Source organism: Eschrichtius robustus, chromosome 8 (assembly GCF_028021215.1).
Source record: "Eschrichtius robustus isolate mEscRob2 chromosome 8, mEscRob2.pri, whole genome shotgun sequence".
In the NCBI taxonomy this organism is placed as follows: Eukaryota; Metazoa; Chordata; class Mammalia; order Artiodactyla; family Eschrichtiidae; genus Eschrichtius; species Eschrichtius robustus.
The window spans coordinates 72,291,689-72,309,318 of record NC_090831.1 but is presented as its reverse complement, the minus strand read 5'-3'; the positions used below and the strand labels follow the sequence as shown (position 1 = coordinate 72,309,318).

At 36.1% G+C, this 17,630-nt stretch overlaps 1 protein-coding gene across 1 annotated transcript; it reads right to left on the bottom strand.

The window, feature by feature from the left end:
- Window positions 1-12,557: 12,557 nt before the first annotated feature.
- TFPI2 (tissue factor pathway inhibitor 2) lies at window positions 12,558-17,306 on the bottom strand. Its single transcript, XM_068550645.1, has 5 exons — window positions 16,980-17,306; window positions 16,522-16,704; window positions 15,115-15,294; window positions 13,738-13,908; window positions 12,558-13,407 (listed from the first exon to the last, which is right to left on the bottom strand). Exons 1-5 carry the CDS (start codon window positions 17,263-17,265, stop codon window positions 13,325-13,327), a joined length of 903 nt encoding a protein of 300 aa, XP_068406746.1. The 5' UTR covers window positions 17,266-17,306; the 3' UTR covers window positions 12,558-13,324.
- Between the last annotated feature and the right edge of the window lie 324 nt (window positions 17,307-17,630).

The following is a 17,630-nucleotide window of genomic DNA, read 5'->3' as shown; positions in this document are numbered from 1 at the left end:
AAAACACAAAAACTTTAAAAACATGAAAAATAAACTTTAAATATAAAATAAATAAATAATGATGCACCAAGGAATGATTTTTTTTGTTATTCTGATATAATACCCTACCAGAGAGGTCCATGTGTGTTTCACCCCTTTCTTCATCTTTAAGACAGTAAAGATAATATATCTTTGAAGGAATCAGGTAGGTATTTAGGGCTGTCATCCCTAGAAAGGAGTGAGATGCCTGGATTTATAGTAGCTATCCTTAGACTGTTGGACCTAACTCCATTACAGGAGGAGAGGGTTTCATAAACCTTTTATTTCCATAGGGCTTAAGAAATCACGGAATCCTGGGGAATTATTGGTACAGGCAGAAGGGCAGGGGTTACAGATGCCCCCATTGAAACATATCTGATTCCTTTCAGACACAGCACTTCCAAAGAGCACCTCAGGAGAGGGTGGCTGTGAGTGAGCCCATAAGGCCTGGATGTGATTTAGGTGAGGAATATCCCTGACTTCAACATTAGGAAACAGGATATGGATTCAATCTGAGCCTAAATTCCTTTGTAGGACCAGTTGATTTGGACAAGTGGCTGAGAAAAACAACCACATTACAGCATAGAGAAGCCAGGCAGAGTTGCAGATGATTGCTGATAGTGCATTCTCTTCTATAAAAGGATAAGTAGGGGTCAGGGACAGAGAGGAGGCTTCTCCCTGTCTCTAAGTTGAATGTCTAGAGCTCTCATTTGCAGCTGAAGAAGGCTTCCATCTCCCAGTAATCTTAAACTATCCAAGTGAAGCAAGAGAATTCTCACAGATTTGTAGTGGACCATCTGTCTTGATAAGAGGACCTGGAAAAATCATAATATGATTTTACAAAATAGAGATAGAAATATGACCCTAAATGCATGCTTTGTGTTATTGACAAATTTCTTATATTACAGATGACAATTCTATTGCAAATGAAAGTATAGATATTATGCAAACCCAATTAATGGAATGGGGTTATATTTTTAGCTTGAAAAACAGATTCTGAAATTAACCTGGAAAAATAAATGTATCCAAATAGTGAAGAAATTACTTTTAAAGAAGAATAAAACATTGTGATATTATTGTAAAAATCAATATAAATCTTTAGAAAAGAAAGTTAGGTAATAACCATTTGTCTATTTTCTAAGAAGGGCAAATACTGGTCTTTAGTAGTTAAATGTTTGAACTAATGACAATAATTTAGAAATATCCTGATTTTAAAGGTAATTGTCTCCTTGAAGCATAACTCGTAATCTTGAGACAAGGCTAACCTTGATTATTAGTTACAAGAAGTGACATTTGCATACAAAAGTTTGATTTATAAAATAACATTTTATTACAGACAGCAATATTTGTTAAAAAGTTGTAAATAGCTTTGGTTGTTCACTTAAAATTGTAGACTACTATTTGAAACAAAAGTTTTTAGCAGGTAATCATTAAACTGATGGTATACCATCATTCATCTCACTCCAATAAACTCAAGAAACAAAAAACGACTGAGAATATATTCTTTAAAATTATAGCTGAACAACTTCTCTATGTAAAAAAAAAATGTATTTTACAAGTAAAATGTATTTCTTTATCTGAAAAGCTTAACTTTAAAACACAATGCAGAATATCAATTTGTCATGAGAATTATAGTGCTGTGATTCAGATGAAAAATTTCCCAGAGAGGATGACTAAGACAGACCTCTTTAGTATCAAATATAAAAGAACTGTTTAAGCAAAAATTAACCTCCATTTTCGTTTCAGAGGGGAATAGCTGGCCTCTACTGGAAAATTCTAATCTAGGACCATATCAGTTTATATCTTTGCTGAAGAATTTATTAGCTTCAAATACTAGGTAAGATAAAGTTGTAAGTGCAATTGTGGGGTTAAGGGGCTTAGACTCTGAAGGTAGTGTCAGCATATACAGTTGACCCTTGAACAACTCAGGGGTTAGGAGCACCCATGCCTGTGCAGACAAAAATCTGTATACTGCTATCTCTGCCTCAAAAACAAAGGAATTAATAAATGACTCACTCAAGGGCAGGAAGCAGAAACAGTTTAGATAGAATCAGAACTCAAACCCCAGTCCTTTTTTTTTTTTTTTTTTTCTTTAAGTATTTGTTTATTTATTTATTTATGGCTGTGTTGGGTCTTCGTTTCTGTGCGAGGGCTTTCTCCAGTTGCGGCAAGCGGGGGCCACTCTTCATCGCGGTGCGCGGGCCTCTCACTATCGTGGCCTCTCCCGTTGCGGAGCACAGGCTCCAGACGCGCAGGCTCAGCAATTGTGGCTCACGGGCTTAGTCGCTCCGCGGCATGTGGGATCTTCCCAGCCCAGGGTTCGAACCCGTGTCCCCTGCATTGGCAGGCAGACTCTCAACCACTGCGCCACCAGGGAAGCCCAAACCCCAGTCCTTTTGAGTCCACATAATGTGATCTCTAATCAAACAAACTTTTCCCCACACTTAGTTAATTCAAAGATCTGTAAAATTAAAATATATGTAGTATATTTATTGAAAAAAATCTGCATGTAAATGGACCTGTGCAGTTCAAACCTGTGTTGTTCAAGAGTCAACTGTAATTTATATTCTGTACACATTAAGAGCTATGAATGTAAAAATCAGAGTAAGTTTTAAAAAGAGAAAAGGAAAATTGATCTGTGGTTCTTTAAACTTTAAATATTATTTCAGTTTTAAAAGTGTTTGTCAGATTTCCCTAGGATAATGGTGGTTATCTCTTAAGATAATAAGCTCTCTACACACATGCTTTAAAGACTATATGGATCCATAAGGAGATATAATAAAACCACCCATAACTTACATCTAGAGCAAAACTAAGAGAAAGGTAACACACAAACTTCAACTTACATGTAATTTAGGAAATAATGTGAAGATTATGCCCCCAAAAAAGGAGAGTGTAGTGGGGTCCGGCAGTTGGTGAAATACAGATAATATTACCCCAAGAAAAAGAGGGTTTTACCCAAACTGGAGTGTGAGACCTGGTGGATCAAAGCCACGGCTGTTGGGGAATTGGGAAGGAGAAAAGACATGGAAGCTGCAGAACCAAAGGTGGCAGACTAGGGAAGGCATTGCTTAGGGTGGCAGTGAGACAACCGAAAAGAAGTAAATATCCCTTGGAGGCTTGATAGACTTGATAGTGAATGGTAAGAAGGAAGGAAATGATGGAAAGTAAGAATCTCATAGAAAGTTCAAGAATTACAGCAGTAGAAGACACACCAACGTGTAAAGTCTTTAAAATTCTGTGCACCAACAGAAAAGAGTATTCCTGAACTAAGAACCCTAGTAAGCCACCCAAACCCCTCGTAGTGCTCCGTGGGATGCTTGTTATTGTTGACTCAAGAATATCCAAGACATCAGGGGTCCCTAGCCGGGCCGCGGACGGGTACCTGTTAGGAACCGGGCCGCACAGCAGGAGGTGAGCAAGCGAAAATTTCATCTGCGGCTCCCCAGCACTCGCATTACTGCCTGAACCATCCACCATCCCCCACCCCCATCGCCACACCCGCCCTGGTCAGTGGAAAAATTGTCTTCCACAAAACCGGTCCCTGGTGCCAAAAAGGTTGGGGACCACAGCAAGACACAAGCTGTTCAAAAGGAAAATACTAGATATAGAAAATAGACCAAGCAAATCATGTGTATGTATAAATAACAAAAGTGGCAAGAAGAAAAACAACTATAAAATATTTAAATTTTGGTCAATTTTGATATGTTACTCAGTAAATTATTAGACTCAAAAATTAAAGAACAAACCTCTGGGACTTCAGGCTAAAAGACTAAGTCACAGAGGAAAACAGATATCAACAATAGATTTCACAGCATTATTGATCCTACCACCTTTTCACTCTCTCTCCCCTTGATGCTTTCCTTCCTCTTTTCATGTAGCTTAAATTTCATAGATTTCAACATTAATTATGATGTTAACTGTAGGTTTTTGTGGGCATCCATTTTCAGATGAAGGAGGATCTCTTCTATTCCTACTTTGTTGAGTTTTTTTTTTATCATGAATTGATACTGAATTTTATCAAATGCCTTTTCTGCATCTATTAAGATGATCATGTGATTTGTCATTTATTTTGTTAATGTGGTCAATTACAGTGATTGATTTTCTTATGTTGAAACTGTCTTACACCACTGGGACAAACTTCACTTAGTCATGATGTGTTGTATATTACTGGATTTGACTTTGTAATAGTTTGTTCAAGTTTTGTGCATCTATTCACAACGAAGAAATTGGCCTATAATTTTTCTTCCTTGTAATGCCTTTCCCAATTAGTTTTAGTCTTGAAAAATGGGAAGTATTTCTTTTTTATTATCTTCTAGAAGAGATTTCGGAAGTTGGGATTATTTCTTATTAAAACTCTGGGATAATTTACCAATGAATCCATCTGGGCCTGAAGTTTTCTTTGTGCTAAAGTTGAACTGTGGCTTCAATTTCTTTAACAGATATGGGAATGTTCAGAATGTCTTCCTATTTTCATGTTAGTTTTGGAAACAGGACCAGCTTAATGGGCATGCATTCCATGTGGTCACATGCATTTACAAGGGTCCTGCTCTTGGTTTAATGTTTTATTGTCACCATCTTTAAATTCCTAATTAGTGTTTGAGCAAGGAATCTCTCATTCTCACTCTGTACTGGACCCCTCAAAATACATAGCTTTTCATGTTTTGTCATTTTTGTTTTTAAAGGAATTTGCCTATTTCATCTGAGTTACCAAATTTATTGTTATGAATTTGTTAACAATATCCATTAATTCTATTTTCAACAACTTTGTGATTTGTAATATTGTCTGCTTTTCTATTTGTGATATTAAAAATTTATGTTCTTTTTCTTTTCTTTAAAATCTTGCTATTAACAAAATACTTGATTAACTTTTTTAAAGAAAAAATTTTGACTGTATTTTCTTAAAATTCATGTCTGTTTTCTAAACATTTTTATTATTGCTGTTATCTTTATTAACTTCCATTCTACATTTTTTGGGGTGCTTAAATAATGTGTTTAATATGGTTAATTTTCTAGTTCCTTGAGATGGAGGATTGGAACATGGATTTTCAATCTTTCTTCTCTTTAATTACTAATTTAGAAGTATAAATTTCCCTTTGATCACTATTTTAACTGCATCTCAGATTTTTGATATGTCAGATTTATTTTCACTTAGCTGAAATCTATTCCATTGTGATTTCATCTTTGGCACATGTGTTATATAATATTATGTGTTTAATTTCCAAAACTCAGAGATTTTCCAACCATCTTTCTGTTATAAGTTTCTAGTTTAATTTTGTAATCAGGGAATATACTCTATGTGATTTTGATGCTTTGGAATAGATTGAGACTTACCTGCGGATCAGCAAGTGGTCCATTTGGTAAATATTCCATATATACTTAAAAACAATGTTTATTCTGAATCTGTTGGGTATAGTGTTTTGTTATTAAAATTTCCTATTTCATTAATTTTTCCTACTTTTTCATTTACTGAAAGAACTGTGTTAAAATATCAAATTATATAAATTACAATATGGATATGTCTATTTCTCCTTTTAGTTATCTCAATTTTTCTTTCATGTATTGAACTTTTTATTAGACATGTAGACATTTATAATTATTATATCCTCCTATTGATTAAATTGAGCCTTTTTATCACTGTGAAAGTCCCTCTTTATTTTGGCTATTCTCCTTGTCTCAAAATCTTCTTTGTCTGACATTAATAAACTATTTTGGTTAGTGTTTATATGGTATGCCTTTTCTACTCTTTATTTTCAGTTATTTATAACATGTATATAAAGCATGTCTCTTGTAAACAGTATTGAGTTGAATCTTTTCAACTCAATTTTTGATTTTTGTTTTTTAATTCAGTATGACTATTTCTTCCTTTAATTGGAGTGTTTAGCCAACTTATATTTAATAATATTACTTAGATAGTTGGGTTTAAGTCAGCTATCTTGCCACTGTTTTCTAATTGTCCCATCTTTTGTTTCTTCATTTCTTTTTTCTTGCTTTCCTTTGGATTAATCATTATTCCATTTTTCCTATTAGTCCATTCTTTCCTCTATTCACTTTTTAGCCCTATCTGTTTTGTTATTCTTTCACCAATTACCCTTAACTTACTGTATGTATTCTAGCTAGTAAGTTGTAATACTTCCCAAAGTATACAAGAAGCTGAAAAGAGTTTAATTCCATTAACCAACACTCCTACCTTTGGTGCTATTAATTCCATATATCTAAAACCTACATGTTTTAAATACATAAGATATAATACTCAATACTTTTAAACAGAATATTCATTTATAGTTTTTCACACTTCTATCTTCTAGTGCTCTCATTCCATTTTGCAGTTATGTGCTTCCATCTGGGATCATTTTCCTTCAGAATTTCCATTAATGTTTTCTGTAGTGCAGATCCGCTGACAACAGATTCTCTTGGCTTTTATTTATATGTAAACATCTTCATTTATCCTTCCATTTTGAAGGATATTTTTGCTGGGTGTACAATTATTGGTTTGCAGGTTTTGTTTGTTTGTTTAGCACTTTAAAATGTTGATCTGTCATTTTCTGACTTCCATAGTTTCTGTTGAAATATCAGTCATCAGTCTTTTTGATGCTCATTTGAAGATACTTGTTTTTTCTAGTTATATGAAGATTTTCAATTTGTTTTTAGTTTTCAGAAGTTTGACTGAGATGTGGCCAGTTGTATTTTTCTTTGTATTTATTCTGTTTGGAACATGTAGAGCTTCTTGAATATATAGACATATGTTTTTAGTTAGGAGAAGTTCTTAGCCAGTAATTTTTCCAATATTGCTTCTTTTTATATTCTCTATAATAATTCGTATAGTATATAACACTTTCCTTATCACTTTGTTCAAAATGTTGCAGTGTTTTATTGAGGAAATATCTCACAGTCTACTGGGCTTTGGCACAAATATCATACTTCCTGCTTTCTTGTAAGGATGTCACATAATCAATTTAAGAGTTGAGAAAGTGCTAAATGAACCCTGCTTAATGACATATCATGAAATAATGTAGCTTCACAATCCAACTTGCAGAGGAAAAACAAAATAACATCACTATTTATACAAATTGGAAGAAGATATCTGTAAATCATAACTAACAAAAGATTCTTACCCAGAATACATAAAAATATACAAATTAATGATACAGAGTCAAAGGGAAAAATGGAAGAAATACAAATGGACAATTTATAGAAGAGGAAATGAGAATGGCCAACAAAATATAAAAAAATGATTCTCAGCATCATTACTAATCAGGAAAATAAAAATTAAACAACAATGAGGTACAATTTCTCACTTATGAATGGCAACAATTAAAGACTTTGACAGTGTTCAATGTTGTCAAAAACTTGAAGAAAGAAATTTGTATACATTGGTGCTTAGTGGTACTAATATTTTGGTGAGCGATTTGGCAAAATACAGTAAGTTGAAGATGAACATGTCTTTAACTAGCAATTCCACTTCCAGGTCCATGTGTGTGTAATATGAGATATGTATATAAACATTTGTTATTATATTGTTTATAAAAGCACAAATTTGGGAATATACATCAATAGGGAAATGGATGAATATACTGTACTGTATTCATGTGCTGGAATAACATTGTGTAGTCAAAATAAATGAAGCAATCTACATGAAACAATGTGGATTTATAGACTATACCTAAAACATAATGGTAGCAATGCATGATGACAATGGATACATAGTGTGACATCATATAAATAATTTTAAAACGTGTAACAATACTTCATATTGCTGTGGGTGAATATATTCATAATACAAGCATTAAAATATGCACAGAAAGTATATACTCCAACATTAGGAGAGCAGTTACTTCCCAGGAGAGTAAGGGAGAGATAGGATGACAGAGGAACATTTGAGTCTTAAGCTCTATTTGCAACATCTCATTTCTTAAAATAGAAAAAGCACCTGAAACAAATCTGGCAAACTCCTATCATGTATTTTAAATTGGGTCAGTTATAATGTTTTCTGTAATTTTCTATATGTTTGAAACAATTCATTATTAAAAATTAAATTATAAAATATTAGCTCTATTTTTATGTTAACATTGTAAGCTAAGTTTAAAGGGAAGTATTAACCTTTAATGAGAGAAAATGTATAATTTTTTTAAGTGCAACATTTAGTAATAATCTTGGAAATACCAATTAAAATAATGATTAGATACCACTTAATTATAAAGAAGTGATTTATTTTTCTGTTTATTTTAAACCAAATTGTTGGACATTTGCATACATTCTTAGATTCTTAGGTGGGGATAAATTGATTTAACTTTGTAATGCAGTTTGTTAGTATATACTGAGAGCATAAAAATGCTCATATCTCTTGACTAAGTTATTTCTCCCTCAAGGAGACAAATGTTAATCACTTAGTGGTAAAATACTGGATTGTTTTTATTTTTATCCTTATATTTTTCTTTTATTTTCTGTATTATACAGTGAGTATGATAATATATTTTAAAATGAAAAACACCTATTAATTTTGCTTGAAAAACCCGAACACCCTAACAATAAAACTCCTGGGAAAATAATTAAATACTGCGTTAGAGAGACTAGGAGTTGTATTGGGTATAGCCAAGCCCACAGAACAAATGGGAGGGTCAAGGAATGCTGTGCCAACAAGAAGATTCAACTTGCCAAGTAGCTCTTAAGGAGGGATGGATACTATTTTCGAAGGAAAATTAAACATTCTAAGGCATAAAACAGTGTTCCTCACGTGTGATGCAAGTATACATTCTAATCATTTGGAGCCAGTGTTTTTAATGTACATCTTTGAGTGCCAACTCAAACCACTAAATCAAAACCCCTGGGCAGGAGCTGCGGCGGGGTCTGGGGCTCGGAGCAGCGGCGGCGGGAGGAGGCGGACACGTGGCAGCAGCAGCGGTAGCAGCCCCGGCAGCGGCGGCAGAAAAGGCATCGGCCCGAGCCGCCGGCCGTCTTCCCTCCTTCCCGCCCCGCGGCAGCCCTAGCTCCCTTAAAAAAAAAAAAACAACCCTGGGCATGGGGCTTAGGAGTCTGTACTGTGCCTGGCTGCCCAGATCGTTCTCATGCACAAAATTTAATAACTGTATTATAGAAAAATAAAGCACTATGACATGCTTTGGAAGTTGAACACAATTTAGTGCAACTGAATTGTAGGTTATAGATGATGGTGTAATCGGGGAGATGAATCTGGAGCAGAATGTCATGGTCCATTTGTAGGAAGTCTTAAATGACATACTAGGGGCTTGGACAGTAACATGAAGATTCAATAGGAAACCACTAAAGAGTGTTTTTTTTAGAATTTTATTTATTTTTTTATACAGCAGGTTCTTATTAGTTACCCATTTTATACATATTAGTGCATGTATGTCAATCCCAATCTCCCAATTCAACCACTAAAGAGTTTTAAGCAGAAGAGTAACCTGATAAGATTATTTTTTTTTAAGAAAGATTACCCTGGCCTTAGTGTGGATGATTGGATATGGAGCAGACATAGGCAGGGAGGAAACTTGGGAGAATGTTTTAATTTTCCTGGAGTAAGATAAGGAGGATTAGAATAGGTTTGAATAGATACACTTGGCGACCAATTGATACAGGGGTGAAGGGAGAAGAAATAATTGTAGATGATTCTGATTCCCACATTTACTTGCTTCCATCTCTATATTTATAACAGAATATATATACAACGAATATTTAAAGCTACAACTCTGCACTTTTCTACTTTTTCTTATTTTTATTGCAAGACCTATTTCTCTTCTTTTTTATTTTTTAGAAACATGAAGCTCCTAAAGACAAGCTTCTATGACCACTCTTACAATACAGGGAAGGACATGCCAAAGGACAGTCCCTTACTGAATAACATCATTAGCTAAATGTCTACAAGACTGTTGGCAGAGATAACATGTACACTTGGAGGTACCATGATCCAGGCAATCTAGAAGGCTCCATTGCAGTTTCTATGGGTGAACATGTGACAATGTGTGTGCATAAGTGGTAGTCCAGAGTAATTTTTTTCAGTAAGAGGCTGTGATATTTGAAAGCTAGCCATTCCTTTTTTGTGTCACGGAATGAGACATTCCTTTTAAACAGCTGTCTGGTGAAATCACAGTAGTGACCTGTCTTCAAGATGATTGTGGCAAAAAGGAATTTCCCTTCGACTGCAGAATGTCCTACGGCAGTTCTATTTATTTCTTCATTAAATTAAAATGGCAGTGTTTTGGGGTATTAGAACAGTTATATCAGAAAGGCTGCCTCCTACCCTTGCTGAACAGAAAGCTGTAGCTGTAAGCTAAGTCAGGTCCATGATCCCCAAAGGGCTTTGGTCCCAGGGTGGGTTAAAGTCAACAAATAAATCAAGCCTCCCTGTAGTGCTTGGAACCCCCTAACCACCATGCCCAGAGGCTCTGTATCACTCACTCGACCATCCCAGAGCACACACAAGATCCTTCTGCTATAGTCATTCTCAGAAACCACCAAACAGTCATAAATACAGGCCTTATTCAACTGAAAACCTTTTAATGACGGGCTTTTTGTTGTTACATCTCATACTCTCTAAAAGCACTGTCTCCTCCTCTTTTTCCTCCTTTTAAAAATTTTTTTGGTTTGTTGGAGAAACTAGGATATTTGTCCTGTAGAATGTCCAATATTATGTATTTGGCTGATTGACTTTCCCTGGTTTCTTCCAACTTGCTCCTTTACCCCCCAAGAGTGCCTTACAATCTGGCAATATGATAGACAGTAAGCTCTAGAGACTGGCCTAACTTCAGGTTTAATTTTTTCTCTCTTTCTTTCTGCAAGATTACTTCATCAGAAAGGGTGTACACTTCTTATTGCATCACATCCAGAAGTGAATAACGTCTGTTGGCACACTTTTAGTAATGTTAAAATTATCCATGGGCTCAGAGACATTAGTCTGATTTCTCCATGGTACTGTTCCCCATCAATCTTTCATGCCATGGTTTCAGCATCCACAGATGATCGTTACCTAGATGCATACTTCATTAGGGGTATCTTCTAACATTTTATTGCATGTATTAGGTGGCACATAGCCCACTACATAGCCCATAGCGAGATCTCAAGGAACAGCTATTGCTTTGGGAAGATGACAAGGGCTTGTCGTTAAAATTGCTGGGAGTACATAACTAGCACCCTTTTGTTATATATATATATATATATATATATATATATATATATATATATATATATATATATATATATATATATATATATATATATAGACAGGCATACCTTGGAGATACTACAGGTTCGGGTCCAGACCACCGCAATAAAGCGAATATCCTATAAAGCAAATCACACGAAGTGTTTGGTTTCCCAGTGCATATAAAGGTTATGTATACACTATACTGTAGTCTCTTAATGTTATATTCATATTTATATACTTATATATATTGTGGTCATTATTTGTTTTGATGCTCATATTGCCTCATTTTAGGTCAGTGGAAGTCCCCTAATGTTACTCTTTGTTTTTGTGACGTGATTCATTAGTCTTTTTTTTTGATTCATTAGTCTTTGATAGTTTCCTTGCTTTTTACAGCATAAGATGGTCCAGGTTCACCTTACACATTTTCTGTCCCAGACCTAGACTCAGCGAGCTCTGGTTTCTTTTAGTGACCATAATCTGGACAGTAGGTGTACTTACTCCTACTGAGGTGTCAAAAGACTGTTCAATGAAAGGGTGGGAAATACATTTTTATAGAATATATAATATAGTATTCTATGTATGATAGTTTCAAAATAACAATATTACTAATCAGGCTAAAAAATGCATTTTTAGATATCTTCAGAATTTATTTGACTCAGATTATATCCTCCAAAAGATACAGAGTCAAAATATTAGTTTTGAAAGTCACTGAAAATAATTATATACCCTTTTTGTAGTTATGCCACTATTTGATATTCATTTAGGTTCAATTGTTTTGTTTCCAATTTTAGAAGGAATGCTTTTTATTCTTTTTGATTTAATTTTGTTTTTTAATTACACAAAATATTTACATGGTCCAGGATCAAAATTATAGTAAGGTACATTCACATAAATTTCACTTCCATACCTGTCCAATCCTTTGTCTCCTACCTCATAGGTAACCATTTTTAATATCTTTGTATCTTCTGTGATTTGCGTGTGTGTGTGTGTGTGTATTTATTCATATTGTTCTAGACCTTGTTTTTCTTTAATGTATCCTGAGGATCAGATGATATCCACATATAGATAATTTGCTGATTTTTCATCCATAATTTCTACAACCAACCCCCTATTGATGAGTATCTGGTTTGTTTCCAGTTTTCAGTTATTCCAAATAATATATCAACTACAGCATATAGCATTTTGGGGGTTTTTTTTTGTCACAATACCTTTGGGATAGATTTTTAAAGGAGGGATTGCTCAAGAAAAGGACAAATGTACTTATAATTCGGACATATCAGGGGCATACTTTTAAACATTAATCTTGCCAAGAAAATGTAGGAATTTTTAAAAATCTTGTTGTTACAGAGAAAGAAAAAAACTGTTTAAAATGGGATGATCATATTTATCAGGAATATTTTATTAGTGGAATTTAAATTATTAAATTTTTGCATTGTCTCTGGTATAGTATAAATAAGCGCCTTGAACAGTACAAAAATTTTAACAACTTAGGCTGAGTGGGGATGGATGGATAGATGAAGAGAGAGAGAGACAGAGAATCCCCCCACCCCGACCCGAGGAGAACATTTCTGGTTGTAATTACTTTACTAGCTTTTTAATTTAGTCAAAAAAGTTACTTTATTTTATTTTATTTTAAATGACACCGTAGAAATAGAAGTAAGTTAGCAGTCTCTACATAATAGCATTTGTAACATTTTTTGAAGTGTCGGTAAGTCTGCAAGTTTGTCTCCTTGGGCCCAAAATATAATCTAACTTTTAAGTGCAAAATTAAATATATTTGCTGGTCCTTTTTATAATCCTGTGTGTTAAAAGAATATGATTATATTGTCTTATATTTTTCAGTTACTATCATCTTCTGAAATCAGGGAGAGCAACCCCAAGAACTGGGTGAGTCATATTTGCTTTTATATCTTACGCACAGCAAGAATTTAACCTCATAAAAAAAATAGTTGAACATTAAATTTAAAGTAATAGATTCACATTTGAATAGCAGCTAGTTATGTATAAAAAATACACAAATTTAAAAATGTAACATATAAGAACTGGTGAATAAATCACTAATGATTCGCTTACTTGTGTTACCATATTATCCTTCAGATATAACCATAAAGGCATTCACAAGATGACATATGGAAAAAAAAAGGGTTAAAATTGCTTCTTCTTAATTTTCAGTCTTCTACTTGCAAAGAGAAGCCTTGGCATCTTCTTGTTCTTTTTCTTTTTCAAGGCTAAGGTCAACAAAATAAAAATAAACATCATATTCCCCAGTCTGTAGGCTCGCTATAAATCACCACTTCCGACATGCTTACAAACTCACCTCATCTTAATTTTAATGATTATAAAGTCAGTTTTACTCACTATCCACTTAGTCAATAACACTCTACCTAGCCAGTATAAGCATTTTGACAAAACTGACCAGTACTAAAGTGCAATCTATGTAGAAGTAGTCTAGAAATGGCAATATGCTATTAGTAAAATGGATACATCAAAATATAATTTTGCTTATGAGTTATTTATAAAGTTAGTTTAAAAATTGAATAAGAAAAAAAATCCACTACCTTTTACACAAATGCGTTTGCAGTCCTTCACGTTAACAAAGTTATTGTGATTCCCTCCACAGCCAGTATAGGTGAAGGCCTCACAGGCTTTGTGTCTTGGATTAAAATAATAGCGAGTTGCATTAGCAGAGCATAGTCCCTCATCTTTTGGACTATAGCAAAATGATGGACCTTAATGAAAAAGAAAATAAAATTAAAAGTGCAATAATACCAGATTTACTAAACTGTGCTGATTACTGAAGTAACTGAAGAAAATCTAATCCCATAGAAGCTTCGTTCTGAATCCAGAATATCATACTACGCCATTTAAAAAGTGTGCCTTGAATTTCAAAACAGCTTACATGCCATATTTTGTTAATTCTAAATTTTTATAAAGTGGACAGAATATCAAGCTATATCCTTGTATCGTTTGAATGTGTAAAGAAATTAAACCCAAAAAACAGATATGGCCAGGTAAAAATGGGCTACATTTCACGGGGAAATATGTGACATGCTTTGGTAAACTCTCGTGTGTTGGTAGTTTTATTTTAAATGTTTTTATCAGCTCTCCTTCCATTATTAATCAAGAATACATGTATCTAGTTCCCAGGTAGCCACTGGAACACTTACATTTACATAAACAATTTAAAAGAACGCCAGCAACAACCATCTCCTCATTAATTCAAGATTTTGCATATTCAACACTGTATAGCTACAGAGCTTTATCAAAGTCTCTGCCAAAGCAAGTTTCCCTTGTTTGTTGAACTTATTTATCTCTGTGTACTTGTATCTCCTGTGCCTACGGAAAATGCCTATACAAACATTACATACTACCCAAGTAACCCATGATTTTAGGGATTGCGTGGGGGGGAATGTAGGTAAGAAGTGGGGAAGAGAGAAAAGAGGGATAGAGATAAATTTGTGCTACAATTTGTAACTACTAAAGAACACAGAAATCTAACCAAAAACTTTAGAAATTTTCAGGTTTCACCATCTGAAGTCTTTCTATCGCACTATCTCATATATACAACTGATTTTATACAAACCTGAGGTCATGTCATTCATTAGTGAAGATTGTAATTTTTTACATGTAAATTAAGTAGATGAGAAATAGTTCTAAAGAAACAATGCAGAAGAGGAAGCAAAACTTGAATCATAGCTTTGTCACTTTCCAGCCCTGAGAACCTGGCAAGTTGTTAACTTCTAGCTCGCACACTAATATGTAGAACAGGGGATAATAATACTCCCTCACAGGGCAATAGTGTGAAGATTGATATCATATTATATGTGAAATCACCAGAATGCAAAGCATGTTCATTCCACATCACATTATTAACTTTTTCACCCTAAAGCCTTAATAAAGAAATGAAATAGAAACACCGTAAAAAGAATATTTACCTTTCTTTGGCGCACAGAAGCCCATACAAGTAGCTTCATCTGGGAACCGGTTCTCACTGCTGTGACACCCGCCAGATATGAATTTTTCACATGCCATGGAACTTAGATTGAAGAAATACACTTCTCTGAGCTCCCCACACTGCCTCTTACTGACTTCCAACCGGCAAATCTTGGGAACTTCTAGGACAAGGAGAGCATAAAACAATGTTAGTAAAAAATTAACCTTCTTAGTATTACTTTCAAAACTATACTGTATTTTCAGAAACAACTGGTGGTGGCCGGGGATGGAGTGGGGGAAGGCATCATATTTAGTGCTGGGCTAGTAAACCCCCAAAAGACTGCCCACTAGTCCAGTTACAGTGAGACCTTGTATCCCTGGGTCCAGAATCCACAGATTCAACCAACCCCAGACAGAAAATATTCAGGAAAAAAAATTCCATAAAGTTCAAAAAAAAAAAGCAAAACTTAAATTTGTCCTATGGTGGCAACTATATGCCTAGCATTTATGTTGTATTAGGCATTGTAAGTAATCTAGAGATGATTTAAAGTATAAGGGAGGATGTGCATAGGTTATATACAAATACTGTGGATTTTGGTATTGGGGGGTGGGGTCCTGGAACCAATCCCCACAGACACTGAGAGGCAACTGTATTCGGCATTTTTTTTTTTTTTTTAACAGTGTCTCCAGACCTGACTTGGCTATGATGAATTTTTCAACTTCAGTGGAAAGACTGTTCTCTCAGAGTATTCTGATTGTTTCTACATACGAAGTTAATCAAACTTATTCATAGGAATACACATTTTTCCCTGGCTCAATTCCTTGAATAGCAGAGTCCCATGTTCTGTTACAGGCCTTAACAGAGATAATAAACATAATTAAAATAAAATCGAAAACAGCATCGTGAATCTCCACTATATCTCTATACTAATCTAAGACCTGATGGGGTGTCGGGGACAAAAGTAAGGTTATAATTAGCTAAATCACACTTTAATAACAAAATCCACTAAAAGTATTTCAGATTGATAGTGGACATGAGAAAATGCTATTCTCAAGGAGGCATAAAAACCATAGGTTTAGAACCATGATAAATATAGACAAGCCCTTATGTTGCACCTAATACGGTATACTCTTGCAGTGTTACGTCTTACTGGTGAAATCTTTTCCTGAGTCTGCACACGCAGTGTATTATGATAAATGCCAGTTAGGAGAGAGGAGATGTCTTAGGCGTTGTAAACTTTGTGATCACTTGTGGTAAACTGAAAAGCATTAAAAGCCTTACTTAATATTTGAGAAAAGTCAGGCTAAAACACTGTATTAGATGGGGTCTGGAAAATAAGCTAAGTTACTACTGGCCCTTCAGTGCAAGGAGCAGCGCAAGAGTTCTGAGTGTGCGTGCGAGCACTTACTCGGTATCCTCCAGCAAGCTTCATCGCAGGCCTCCCAAGTTTCGAAATTGTTGGCATTGCCCTCGCAGCCCCCATACATGAACTCGCGGCAGCTCTGGGTATACCTGTCATAGTAGTAACTGGGGATCCGAGCCCGGCAGGGCCCTTCGTCCGGGGGCAGGAGGCAGATCTCCGCGTTATTTCCTACAGGAGGGGCAGAAGGAGAGCCAGAGAGAGAGAGAGAGAGAGAGAAGGAGGTCAGCCACATCTCCGCGGAGGGAGAGGCTTCCCGGGGAGTTCTGTTCCGGCAGCTTCCCAGCACAGCAGAAGGGCATCTGCAGAGAAAGAAAGTGCAAACTTGGGCGCAAGTGCCCCGTTGCATGGTGCACGGCAGGGATCGGGGAAAGCGGGGCACAGAGAGCGAGTGCAGGGGTCCGCCTGGCCGGGGCGATAGGGGGGTCCCCTGGGCAGGGAGATACCTGGCGGCGCTTGAGGAGCATCTCCCAGCGCAGTCCCCACCAGGAGCAGCGGCAGGACCACCAGCCGGAGGGGGCGAACAGAGTACATGGTGTCCGGATTCAAGCTGCCCGTGGGGTGAGGCGTCCCCAGAATGTGCCAGCGGGAGGAAGGTGCACAGCGTCCAACCTCGAGGCAGTCTGAGTTCCAGCGTGGTGGGTGCCGCTGCTTTATGTAGGGTGAGCGTCCTTCTGACCCGGGACAGGGCGGAGTGCGCCTTTGCGGAGCCTGGAGGGGAGACTGATTCATGCCCTGAGAGCTCTGACCCTGCCGCCCCCGGGCGCTGGAAAGTGTGTGCGGGGATGTGGGGGGGGGAGGGTGGGGAGAAGAGGAATTCCCCACCAAGTTGAACCTGCCTCCCAAACTTTCTCCAGTGGCCGAGCAGGGATGACCAGATGGGGCATTGTGTCAGAGATGGGAAGTCCACAGGCTAGAGGGAAATGACCTGGGTGTGATTGCACAAGGTTCCAACTTGCAGCATCACGCTGAAGCTTGAATCCACACTTTGAAAGCACAAAGTCCACGTCTTTGAAGGGCAGAAAGTGTGAAATTCACAGGGCCAAGGGGAGCTGGGCTCATTGCATTAGACCCTTTAATAGAAATTTAAGTATATG